Raw genomic sequence first — 12,823 nt, forward strand, 5'->3', positions numbered from 1 at the left:
TTAGAATCATAGAGTTGGAAGAGACCACAAGGGCCATCCAGTCCAACCCCCTGCCATGCAGGAAATCCAAATCAAAGCATCCCCAACAGATGGCCATCTAGCCTCTGCTTAAAGACCTCCAAGGAAGGAGACTCCACTAACTCCGAGGGAGTTTGTTCCACCGTCGAACAGCCCTGACTGTCAGGAAGTTCCTCCTAATGTTGAGCTGGAATCTCTTTTCCTGGAGCTTGCATCCATTGTTCCGGGTCCTGTTCTCTGGAGCAGCAGAAAACAAGCTTGCTCCCTCCTCAATATGACATCCTTTCAAATATTTAAACAGGGCTATCATATCACCTCTTAACCTTCTCTTCTCCAGGCTAAACATCCCCAGCTCCCTGAGTCATTCCTCATAGGGCAAGGTTTCCAGACCTTTCACCATTTTAGTCGCCCTCCTCTGGACACGCTCCAGTTTCTCAATGTCTTTTTTGAATTGTGGTGCCCAGAACTGGACACAATATTCCAGGTGGGGCCTGACCAGAGCAGAATACAGTGGCACTATTACTTCTCTTGATCTAGACACTATACTTTTATTGATGCAGCCTAGAATTGCATTGGCCTTTTTAGCTGCCGCATCACACTGTTGACTCATGTTCAACTTATGGTCTACTTGGACTCCTAGATCCCTTTCACATGTACTTTTTCATTCAGGCAAGTGTCCCCCATAATCCTATATCTGTGCATTTCATTTTCCCACCCTAAGTGCAGTACCTTACATTTCTCCGTGTTGAATTGTATTTTGTTAGCTTTGGCCCAGTTTTCTAGTCTATTCAGATCATTTTGAATTTTAATCATGTCCTCTGGAGTATTAGCTACTCTTCCTAATTTGGTGTCATCTGCAAATTTGATAAGTGTGCTCCTTATTCTGTCATCCAGGTCATTGATAAAGATGTTGAATAACACTGGCCCCAGGACAGAGCCCTGTGGGACCCCACTGGTCACTTCCCTCCAGGAGGAAAAAGAGCCATTGTTGAGCACCCTTTGGCTTCGGCCGGTCAACCAATTACAGATCCATGTAACAGTTCCTTTGTCTAACCCACATTTTACAAGCTTGTTTGCAAGAATATCATGGGAAACCTTGTCAAAGGCCTTACCGAAATCAAGATATACTATATCCACAGCATTCCCTTCATCTACCAAGCTGGTAATTTTATCAAAGAAAGAGATCAGATTTGTCTGGCATGACTTGTTTCTCTGAAACCCATGTTGACTTTTTGTGATTATGGCATTGCTTTCTAGATGTTCACAGACTCTCTGTTTAATGATCTGCTCTAGAATCTTTCCTAGTACTGATGTCAGACTAACTGGAGGATAATTGTTGGGATCCTCTTTTTTCCCCTTTTTGAAGATGGGGACAATGTTTGCCCTCTGCCAGTCTGCTGGGACTTCTCCTGTTCTCCAGGAGTTCTCAAAAATTATTGTCAATGGCTCCGATATTACATTTGCCAGTTCTTTTAATACTCTTGGATGTAGTTCATCTGGTCCTGGAGACTTATATTCATTTAGATTAACAAGGTATTCTTCTACTATCTCTTTACTTATTCTGTGCTGAAATTCCCCTATTCTGTCCTCTGCTCCATTATCCTCAGGTTGAGCACCCTTTGCCTTTTCTGAGAAGACTGAGGCAAAGAAGGTGTTGAGTAATTCTGCCTTTTCTCTGTCTTCTGTTAGCATTTTGCCATCTTCTCCACGGAGTGGCCCTACCGTTTCCTTCTTCTTCCTTTTGCTGCGGACATATCCAAAAAAGCCCTTTTTATTGTTCTTAACCTCTCTAGCAAGCCTGAGTTCATTCTGCGCTTTAGCTTTTCTGACTTTACCCCTACACATGCCTGCTATTTCTTTGAATTCCTTTTTCGTGATTTCCCCCTTTTTCCATTTCTTATACATGTTCCGTTTCAAACTTAGCTCGGTTGAAAGTTCCTTAGGCCTGTTACAGACTGCCAAAATTTTAAAGCTGCTTCGGGTCTCTTTGGAGGTATGCTGTTTAAATGATGCATGCATCCTAAAAATCCGGAAGCTGCACCAAAGTTGCACTCCAGTGCTCAGGAAAGGAGTGTGGCTTTGGCGCGACCTCTGGACTCTTAGGACCCATGCATCATTTAAACAGCATACCTCCAAAGAGACCCGAAGCAACTTTATTTTGGCAGTCTGTAACAGGCCTTAGTCATCCATCCTGGTTTCTTGAGACACCTCCCATTTTTCTTTCTCACTGGAATTGTTTGAAATTGTGCCTTCAGTATCTCTCTTTTGAGAAACTCCCATCCGGTCTGAACTCCCTTCTCTTTTAGTATTTCTGACCATGGGATCACCCTCAGTACTTCTCTAAGTTTACTGAAATCCGCTCTCCTAAAGTCTAGAATGCGTGTTTGACTATGCCTGGCTTCTCCTCTCCATTGTATAACAAACTCCAGGAGAACATGGTCACTTCCACCTAAGGATCTTGTGTTAGAAGATCTGAAAGAGAGATTGGCCTGAGACCTTGAATAGCTATGGATTTAGAAATCTTAATGATTGCAATGTTAAAATATAGATAAATATTTCAATTTAATGAAATTGGTATTAGTATCAGCAATTTACCAAATTAGTGCCTGTTGCCATTTTTATTGGATCTTTCCTTCACAGTTAGAGTTCAATTTGTTATCTTCTGTCTTCATCCTGAGAAAGAGAGATCTACTTTCAGATTCACTGTCAGATTTTATATACAAGCATTACTTTAGAAAGTTTTTGGAAGCATAGATAAATTGGTAAAGTTTGTATGTTTAGCTTTCTCCCTTGAGAAGTAAATAGCTTTATTGTTTACCTTCTGGTGGCACAAGTCCAGTTGTCAATCTCTGCCTTGAGCATCGTGTGAAAATCTCTCATTAATGCAAGATGAAATACTTGTAAATCTGTGCTGTTGTGCATTCACTGTTACACAAGATATTTATATTCTGGCATAGAAATCCACTAGGTATACTATTTCTCTGTTGCTAGCATCTTGTCTCTTAACTTCTTTTCCATATAATAATATAACTTAAGAAAATGCTAACATTCTGATCTAGTGTATTGATTTTATGTAACAGGAAACCATTAATGAAGTAATCCTTATGGAACTGGGAAGCCTCCAAAAGAAAGAGCAGTTCTTCATCATTTTCCCTGTGATTAAGTTTTTAGCCACTTTAGCCATGTTAAGAGCCTGAAAATTATCACTTGTGTATAACTTGGTATTGATGAAACCAGTAATTTCATTTGTGCATTTACGGTATAGCCATATATTGTTGTTCTTGTCATTTACTTGTATCAGAATGTCATCACTGTCTGTCCTCTCTTCCAAATAGGAAACCGTATTCCCAAAATTCATTGCTAAACTAGAATTTGAATCCAGGTTGCCTAAACCCTGACAGCCTGTTGGTTCACATGAGCAATTATTCTGTGGATGAGAATTTTTTTAAAAAAAATACAAAAATAATATGAAGTCCAACTCTTTTTGTTTTTAATTTATTGGGATATTCTATTAATAATATGAACCTTATCTTGTTATGTCTGAATAATTTAAAATTACCATGCAGCTGTTTTTATGCTGTGGTTGAAATTGTGAGACTCTGGAAATACTCTGACCAAAAATCCACAACAAACTTCAGATGATACAGAAAATTTATTGAAAGAAATGGAACGAAGTATTCTTGCCACGTCTTTGCCAAAACTGAGAGTCCCAAATGGAATCAGAACCTTAAAATTCCCTCCAACCCCTCCCCTTGAGTTGGTTCCCAGCTTTTCTGCCTTTGAAGTAGAATCCCTTTCTTTGATCTGTAGGAAGGAAGGAGGGGGGGGGGGTTTGATCATTTGGTTCCTGGCGCTTCTATCAAGTAGAGATCCAAGGCTGTATACAGGGTTGGTTTCAGATTCCCAATAACCCCTCATAAATTGCCTACTGCCATGCCCTACGTGACCATCCGGCTTATTCCCCATGGCGGCATCCCCCCACTTTCCTCAACGTTGCTATCTATCTATCTATCTATCTATCTATCTATCTATCTATCTATCTATCTATCCATTTATCTATCTATCCCTCTATCTATCTATCTATCTATCTATCTATCTATCTATCTATCCATATATCCATCTATTTATCCATCTATCTATCCATCTATCTATCTGGCAGAAGACACCCTGAATGCCTATCTATCTATCCATCTATCTATCTATCTATCTATGTATCTATCTATCTATCCATCTATCTATCCATCTATTTATCCATCTATCTATCCATCTATCTATCTGGCAGAAGACATCCTGAATGCCTGACTGAAGGTGGATTCTGACAGAAATCAGGGATCTGCTATGATTCTGTGACCACTTATTTCAACGGTAATGGTGATGGGAACTTTTTATGCAGTTTTTCCTTAACTTCTGAGAAAATTGTGGTGGCGGGCTCTGTTCTATGCTATCTTCTTTCCTCTCTCTTAGATGCTTGAACTGAATAAACGCATGTCAGCTATTGAACGCATGCTGAACCGTCTTGAGGAAAAGATCCTGGTTCACTCAGAAGAGGTAATATCAGGAGTGCAGACATTTTCAGAGATTGCCAGTACAATTATTATATAAAGGGAAATGCTGTGATGTGTTTTGAATATTGTGGCCTTCAGAGAAGATGACATATGCTTATGTTGCTGAAGGGGGGGCTCCATTTTATTACCAAAGATAGAGCAATAGCAATAGCTCACATCTAGAGTTAGTAATGATCCTTATCTAACTTTTCTAGCATTAGGAGGATAGGAGAACATTGTGGAAAATTTTAAAAGAGAGAAAGAGAAACACACATACACATAGAACCTGCTCCTTTTTTTCCTAGTTACTTTGTACAGTTGCCAGTTTAATCAAGGATTTTTAACACTGGCATATTTTCTCTAGAATTTCTAATTGCCTTGGGTCCAGTTTTTAAAAGGGCAGTGTATATAATCTTTAAAAACAGAATAGAAATACAGTAAAGGTAAGCATATGGTTAAAATAACAATCTCAGTAGTGTTAACTGTAAAATCCTAACAGTTAGACAAAGTATAAAAACTGAATATGCAAGAATCATGGAATGTGTATATGTGTGTATGTGTGTGTGTGTGAGAGAGAGAGAGAGAGAGAGAGAGAGAAAGTCACTGAAGTGAAATTTGGTAGAACAATCAAAATACTACACTGTCCTCCTTATTTATACCCTATAGCAAGCAAGACAGAGGGGCTGGGTGAGAGGTTTAGAAGTCCTGACTAAATAACTTGGATTCTAGTCTTTCTATGGGCTGGAGGTTTCTCCTACAAGCGCGGGGAAGAATGTATATAGACTCTTATGCAGGCAAGATCTTGGGGTACGAGGAAAATTCCATGGTCCTCTAGTGAGAGATTGGGACCAACAAGGACAGCTGCAACTTCAGTGCACCTTAATGAAATTCTGCAAAATCTTTGAAAAACTACATGGATGATTTATGGGTAGAGGACAGAGGGACAAATGTCAAAATGTGTAACTCAAAAGAATGGGCTAGAAAATCAGTATGGTTTTTACTTTTCTGTTCTGTTTTCTTTAAACTATATGTAGAATCCAGTAATCAGAATATAGTCAGATAATAGCCCTATTCAGGTGGTCCAACTTATATGCCACAGTTATAATAATGACCATGGAAATACATCTGATACTCGCTTGTCCAATTATATTTGTGTATTCTATATATGAGGAAAAAATTATTGGAGAGGTGAAGCTGATCATCCATCCCAGCTTACCAGCAACCAGAGGTACACTGGCAATGGGAGAGGTGACTGCCTCTTTATTGAAAGGTGTTCCTGCATGCTTGAAAGAGGCTGTGGTAAGAGTGAGGCGATTCCTGAAAAGAACATATCACTTATTCCCACAGCCTCTGTAACATGTAAGTGTCCCTGACCTTGAACAGATTCTTGGCTCACACCTACCTGATGAAGATTTTCATACCAGAATCGCTGGTAAAAGGTTGCTGGATCATTCAGGAAATGTGCACTGTGTGTAAGCCTGGCGCACTTCCTGAATATCAGTGAATCGTCGGCTCCCCTCTAGCGTTACTGAATCGTTCAGGGAGAGGAAATTCCCTCTCCCTGAACGATTCAGTAACGCTAGAGGGGCGCTGGAGAGAGCCAACGATTCACTGACGTTCAGGAAGTGTGCCAAGCTTACATACACTGTGCGCTTCCTGAACAATCCAGCAACATTTTACCAGCGATTCTGCCAGGTATGAAAATCTTTGATGAGTAGGGGACATGGCATCAATCTGTTTCTGTCCAGACATCCCTATTCATATGAATCAAATACAAGGTGGGGGCAGGGACAGGTATGATCTCATTAGTTCCACCCCTCATATCCTTGTCACTTATTCTCTGCCAGCCTTCTGTATATTTGATGGGCAGCTGCATTAGTGGTCAACCTTACCTGCTTATGTACGGCTGCTGTTTCATTTAGGATTCTCTTTATGTACAGTTCTAGGCCAGTGTGGAGAGCCTGTATGGGCAGAGATGTTACCACAGTAGCATGGTTGTGGAGGGTTATGGGAGGCAATGGAGTGGGTCAAGTGAGGCAACACTCTCCGTGTTTCTCAAAATTTTAATCATGTGGAGTCACTTTCAAACACTTCAGGGTTAGGACAGCCATTTATATTACTACCAGTTGGAACTACTACTGTTCAGGAAGTGACCTCATATGGAGTCAGTCCCTTGACATAACTAGCTCAGCCTTGTTTCCTTGGTCAGCTGTATCTCTTCCTAGATTTAAGGCAAGATTTCTCCCTAGTCTAGCAGAGAAACTCAATGCCATTTGAATGCAACTGTTTCTTATGAACTACACTGTAGACCAATTTTGGGTTGAAAAGCACAATGTTTTCAGCAATTAAAGGAAATTGTCGTGGCGATGGTGGTTGAGGTAGATGGTTCATTATACTTAAGCCCTTCAGTCCCTTTCTTGGCTAGCAGGGTGTTGTTTGAGTTAGCTCTTAAAAGGGAAACCCATGATTACATGATCATCTGTGTTTCCTCTGGTTTACACTAAAATATCTTATCAGGAGATGAAACCCAGAATGATGAAGAATCCAGTGTAAACAAACTTTCAAGTTTACTGGTTAGTTCATAGTTCTGAATGAGGCTTAGGTCCAGTTAGACCAACATAAAAAAAGATAGATGTGAATGTACCTGCTTAAGTATTTGGATGAAACAAACTAGATCATATTGCTAAGTAGCTCTTGCTTTTATTCTACCAGCCTTGTGAGTCCCACACTGATCCCAGCATAGAAGAGAAGGAACTGAAGAGAAAACTAGAACAACTAGCAAGTAATATTAGTGACAAAGGGGGTTCTTCTGATGAGGAAGAAGAGGGAAAGAAGAATGAAGAGTCCAAACGGGTTATGAGTTCCTCCAGTGATGACCTGCCTACTGATGCTAAGAAGGTATTTTCTCTCTTGCATTCTGCTTCATTAGAGAAAGTCTGTTCATGCTTACATACTCCATAGTGTCACGTGCTCATATTAGCTCAGAAAGTTATATTACTGCAATTCTTTGGAACGTATTCACATATCCTTAATGTGCTCATTGAGAGTAATGGTGTTTGTTTGTTCTTATTTATTGCTATTTTAAAGATAAAAATAATCCCAATTAAGATAAAAGTACATTAATAAAATTCACTATGGAGAAAACTCACTCAACAATTGGTGATGGAAAGCCTGCGACAGAAGTGTGGAACAGTCCAGCTAGAGCATGCTCAGAGGAGGTCTTTTCTTGTCTGGTTATCCTGGGATCTTTCCCAAAAGGCAGCCGAGAACAAGTGCCTGAGGTAGTTTTCTCCCAGCTGCAATCTCTTCTTTCATTGTCCATATGGTTGTTGGTATATAATGGCACAGGAAGACTATGAATAATATGGTCATGACAATCCACTCATATGTGTGACAAACAGTATCAGTGAAAATATAATCCTGGAAAGTCTTGGGCTAATGCCAACCTTATGGCAAAGTGCAGGGAAAACAATCAAGTTCCTTGGGACATGAAATGTTGTTTCCTGTTGAAAAAAATGCTCCGTGAAAGCTTGTTGCTTTATACACATGCAAGACAAAGAACAACTTTGGGAAAGGGAAATATTTTCATCATAGAAATAGAATGAAGATAAGTTTTTAAACACGCAGGCCCCAACACTCTGGACCCTATTCATTCCAGGTCTTCTTTGTACGAAAATTCAAGAAACAGAACCAGGAGGTCTAACTGTAAAATTCAGTGACATATCTATTTACATCCTTAAGGCTGTAATCCTAAACATACTTCTTAAGAATGAAGCCTAATTTGAACACAGGAGGGGTTAGTTCCCAGTAAATGCAGGGGCTTAATACACTACTGTGAGCATGTTCCAAACATGTAATGCATGTACCAAAGCTATTTTTCCAAGTAAACCAGTAATATTAATATAGAGAAAAGAGGCATGATTTGAGAGACAACTGCCTGCCAACTTGACATTTTCAATCATTTTCATATCAGAACTCTCTGAATCAAGAGTTTTCAAACTTCCCATTCTACATCAATAAAACAACTATGGATGTAACTGTAAACTCGCCTGTTAGACAATAAGTCCATTGCACTAAGTGGGACATTTTGTTGAGAAAGTATGTATACAGTTATGTGTGTTTCTGTGTGACTTTGTGTTATAAACTTCCCCAAGTGTAAGATGAAACTAATGATGGATTTAACTTAACGTTTTCATGCTTGTCCAACCCAGTTTATAAGGAGGACAGTCAGTCAGTGAAAAGAGTGCTGCATTTTCAGCCTTGCCAGATCCATTAGCCTAGATAGGAAAATCATTTTCTTCACCTGAAAAGCCTTTGCAGAACAAATGTAACTTGCCATTACTAACAATACACTGCTCCAAGCCCTTATTGTCTTTGAGCAATGATTAATGAGGCATTTCCGCATCTGATTCCAAGAATCAGTGGACTTGTGTTGATAGTTTTGGCTGATCCCTTTCTAGTTATAATGCATAAAGGATTCAAATATAAAAGCACAGAAGAGCTTGTGCCTTGTTTACTGAGAGCACTTCTTAGTGGATGTTCTTCCTTTTGAGGTGCTCTATTAATATGAATCAGAGAGGTTTGCATTCCTTTGGGTTTCTAATGGCTTCTTTGTCAGCGTTTTCCCATTTTATTCTTGTGGCTAAACATCTTGAAGCTGCCTTTAATGAAAAGTTTTAGTATCTAAGAGTGGATCTTGAGGTAGGCTGCCTATATTAGTATGTGAACACTTGCTTTCATCTTTATTTAAAAGATAGCAGATGCAGTATCCTCATGAGATCTTTTACATTGTTCAACTACATTTGTGGAGGGAGGAGGCTAAGAGATATTTGAGAATGTAGATGTTTCAGAAGATAGAAATGGTGAGAAGCTAGAAAATGGGCTGATCAGTTGATGATGCTAAAGGTAAGTGAGCCTCTCCCCATGCAACGTCTGCAACCAAAATCACTCAGGTGAACAGAACTGGCTATCTGAACTTCTGAGTTAAGTTTTAGATGTCTAATGTATATTTTCTGATAAAGAATGCCAGGCCCTGTTAAACATTTATTTATAAATTTATTTGCATATTTATTTCCTGCCCTCTGTCTAAAGACCTCAAAGTAACATGCTGCAGCATCATGGTCTCTTCCACAAGAGGGGTTGTGGGCAGCTAGTCATAGTATCATCTTCAAAGCTTCTACCCATGTTGACAGGACTAGAGTTCACCCAAGCTTAGTCTAAATCAAACCTTGATTAAGCCTCTGGAGAGCTGGAATCTGATCCCAATAAATCCACAAGAGCCAGATTCCCTAATTTGCAAGATGATTCCAATATATTCTCTTGTCTGAAAGCAAATTTCTTTGGTATCTCTGAACTATTCTGAACTATGGCTAAAACAAATGCGGATTGCAAAGAATGCTGAATGGATTTCTCCCAGCTACAGAAGTAGCATTAAAATAGCAGATATAGTCCAGCACATGTGAGTCTAAAGTGATACCTATGGAAGTTAACTACACATGTGTTTTGATGAGAATTGACCTGGCAGTGACTGACCAAAAATGAGATCCAGTGCGTGGATGCTATAAAAAATGGAGCATTTATAAGATCATTCATTTATTCATGTAATATCCTGCCTTTTTCCCAGAACCAGGACTTATCATGACTCACAGAAATGAAAACAGATGCAGATTTTAAAATCCATATAGTTTAAAATCATACTTTTTTCATTAGGAAAATAAGTGAACATAAACCTGCAAATATTGCACCCCCCCATATGCACATCTATGGTACAATGTAATGTATATGGCTTGTATGACCGCTGTGCCTGAAAAGGTATAAAGCTGGAGAAGTTGCTGAAAGGAGCAGCAGAAATGATCAAGTGGCTGGAGCACTTCCTCTGTGAGGAACATTTACAACATTTGGGTTGCTTCAGTTTAGGGAAGCAAGCAAGGGGAACAAAGCAGTGTGAATATCCCATAATTCTAGAAACCTGAGTTATTCACTAAAGCACAGTGGTGGGAGATATGGGTCAGACAAAAAGGATAACATCTTTACACTATGTAGTTACACTGTGTAGTTAAACTATGGAATTCTCTGACAAAAGATGTAATAGCTACCACCAAGCTCTATGTGGCTGCTAGTTAGAAAGGGTAAATATTCCTTCCAGTGTCAGAGGTGCGGTCTTCCTCTGTATAGCTGCATATGTTATCAGTTGTTAGAAATCATATACAGGAGGGTGCTCAAGTCCTGTTTATGGCCTTCTCTAAGCAAGTAAATGGCCACAGTGTGAAGAGAATCCTAGGCTAGATAGGCTTTTGGTCTGATAGAGCATGACTCCTACTTTGCTCTTATGAATTCATTGTAAGATTTTATCAAGGTGCATCTGGCCACTTGCAAAAACACATACAGATGCTTTCAGTTTGCATATTCTTTAACCTGAATCAAAATTTGTATATTCAAGATGAGACCCAACATTGTCATATCAGTGCTACCTTCTTAACTGTGTCTGTGTGATCATAATTGTGTCTGCCTGTCACATTTCTATGGTAGCACTGAAGATGGTAGCACTTTGGTGAAAGTGAAGTGGATCCATTCTTCTTGAAATGCAAACTAGAGTGTTGTTGAAATGTCAGAAACATAATGTAAATAACTGGAGCAATGTGCATATTAATATAAAGGAATTTTCAATTTTCTTTTCACGTGATTTTAATTTTTTTTCATCTTCTGTTATTTGCATTGTATGTTTTTCCCCATGGTGATTGACTATTGGTATTTGAGAATAAGAATGATTTTAATATGATCAAGCACAAGTAAAAAGATGATATTCTGCAGTATTAAAAGCAAATAGAGCAGCTGTACTGGCAGTTATTAACTCCCAGCAGCAAGTGACATGCAATGTACCGTCCTTGTAATAACAAGAATAGATTTCAATGAATGTCACATCAACATTGCAATTGTTACACTTGATAATTCATTTCCTACAGAAATCCTGCACACTGCAATAGCAAGATGAATCTCCTCATTGGGATCAGTGTTTCAGTATCCTTCCTTAAGTTACACAATGGCTTTCTTTATAATGGATGGTAAGCTGTCCTGAAATGTGCATGCCAGGTGTAGCATTCTCATTCAAATTCTGTTTAAAGTGGCAGCAGAGTTTGGAAATAACTCATTAAATTAACTCACTAAACTATTGTAATGAGTTTAACTCACTACATTTTCTTCTCAAAGCTGAGGTTAATCTTATGCTTTAATGAATTCTTTGATTTTAGAACATTGCAATTCATTAGAATGGATGGCTTTGCCTGTGGTAGATCCAGTAAAATGTGATGGCCCATGGAGAACAAGGATTGGGAGTCACATGGCTCTGTTGACTGGCTAATCTGGGTTTTTTTGGGGGGGGGATCATTACTATCTTTACGAATAGTGATACGGAAAAGGTTCTGGAAACAGAGAGCCCTAAAAGGGTGGTCTGCACTCGTTCCTTTCTGCTGCCGAGGGACGTCTCCACAGCCAAACCGTGCGGTGTTCCTCGACAGTAAAAAGAACTTGTTAAAAGCGGGGGGGGGGGGGGGGGGCACACTCTACATGCCATGACTGCACCTGTTGTGCATCCATGATGTAAGCGCGGCGCCCAGAGGTGCGGACGCTGCACCGCGCTTGTGTCATGAACATGCACGCCGTGCAGGCCAGACTGCACAATCATGGTGGCGCCCATATGTTCTAAGGTTCAGGGGCGTGCGGATGGTGCTTGCTCCCCAAACGTAGTATCGGTGGCGGCATGCTGCTTTTGGCCCATCTGTCCTGGGCCAAAATAATAGATTGGGACCAGCTGGTGTTTGGGGCAAATAGAAGGAGAATAGAAAGAAAGGAATAAAAAAGTCCTGCTATGAAATAGAATGGAATTAGGGACTGATTTATTTGCTTAGCCATCAAGAACCCATGGCCCTTATAGAATGATAAGCCCTTTATGCCTCTTTTTGCTGCTCCTTTTCATGCCCTCAAAAGGCCAGATTGGGGCCATGGTATGCGGTTGCCATGGCCCAGATACGACACGAAAAGGGGCGGCTGCAGGCTAACCTTTAGGGGCAGTCTCTAGAGCCCCTTACAGCTCCCAAATTGAATTCTTATTCAGGTTGCATCCTGGTCCTATCGCATGGCTTTTGTTTTAAAATCCACCATTCAAGTACAGCCGAGCTGCAGCCCATGTCCCTTAATGTGCTTCGGCTACCATTTTTCAAAGTCAGAAAGCTCCTGACTTTGAAAAATGGCCGCTGAAGCACATT

The 12,823-nt window shown here is 39.9% G+C and overlaps 2 protein-coding genes across 8 annotated transcripts in view; both read left to right on the plus strand.

Moving 5' to 3' along the window:
* Positions 1 to 12,823, plus strand: part of LOC121919397 (melanophilin-like) — a 184,454-nt gene that overhangs the window by 141,266 nt on the left and 30,365 nt on the right. The gene's annotated exons all lie outside the window — the stretch shown is intronic.
* LOC121919396 (melanophilin-like) overlaps positions 1 to 12,823 on the plus strand; it is a 91,929-nt gene that overhangs the window by 66,549 nt on the left and 12,557 nt on the right. For 4 of the 6 annotated variants that reach the window (XR_006101465.1, XR_006101464.1, XR_006101466.1 and 1 more), the window contains 2 exons: positions 4,483 to 4,566; positions 7,275 to 11,579. Coding sequence is in view for 1 of the 6 variants with exons in the window: in XM_042445957.1 (XP_042301891.1) it covers positions 4,483 to 4,566; positions 7,275 to 7,460; positions 11,525 to 11,545 (291 nt within the window). In the remaining 5 variants the exon portion in view is untranslated. The remainder of the gene's footprint in view (positions 1 to 4,482; positions 4,567 to 7,274; positions 11,580 to 12,823) is intronic. The other 2 variants (XM_042445957.1, XR_006101467.1) reach the window with 2 other exon arrangements.

This window comes from Sceloporus undulatus, chromosome 1, assembly GCF_019175285.1.
Source record: "Sceloporus undulatus isolate JIND9_A2432 ecotype Alabama chromosome 1, SceUnd_v1.1, whole genome shotgun sequence".
Classification (NCBI taxonomy): domain Eukaryota; kingdom Metazoa; phylum Chordata; class Lepidosauria; order Squamata; family Phrynosomatidae; genus Sceloporus; species Sceloporus undulatus.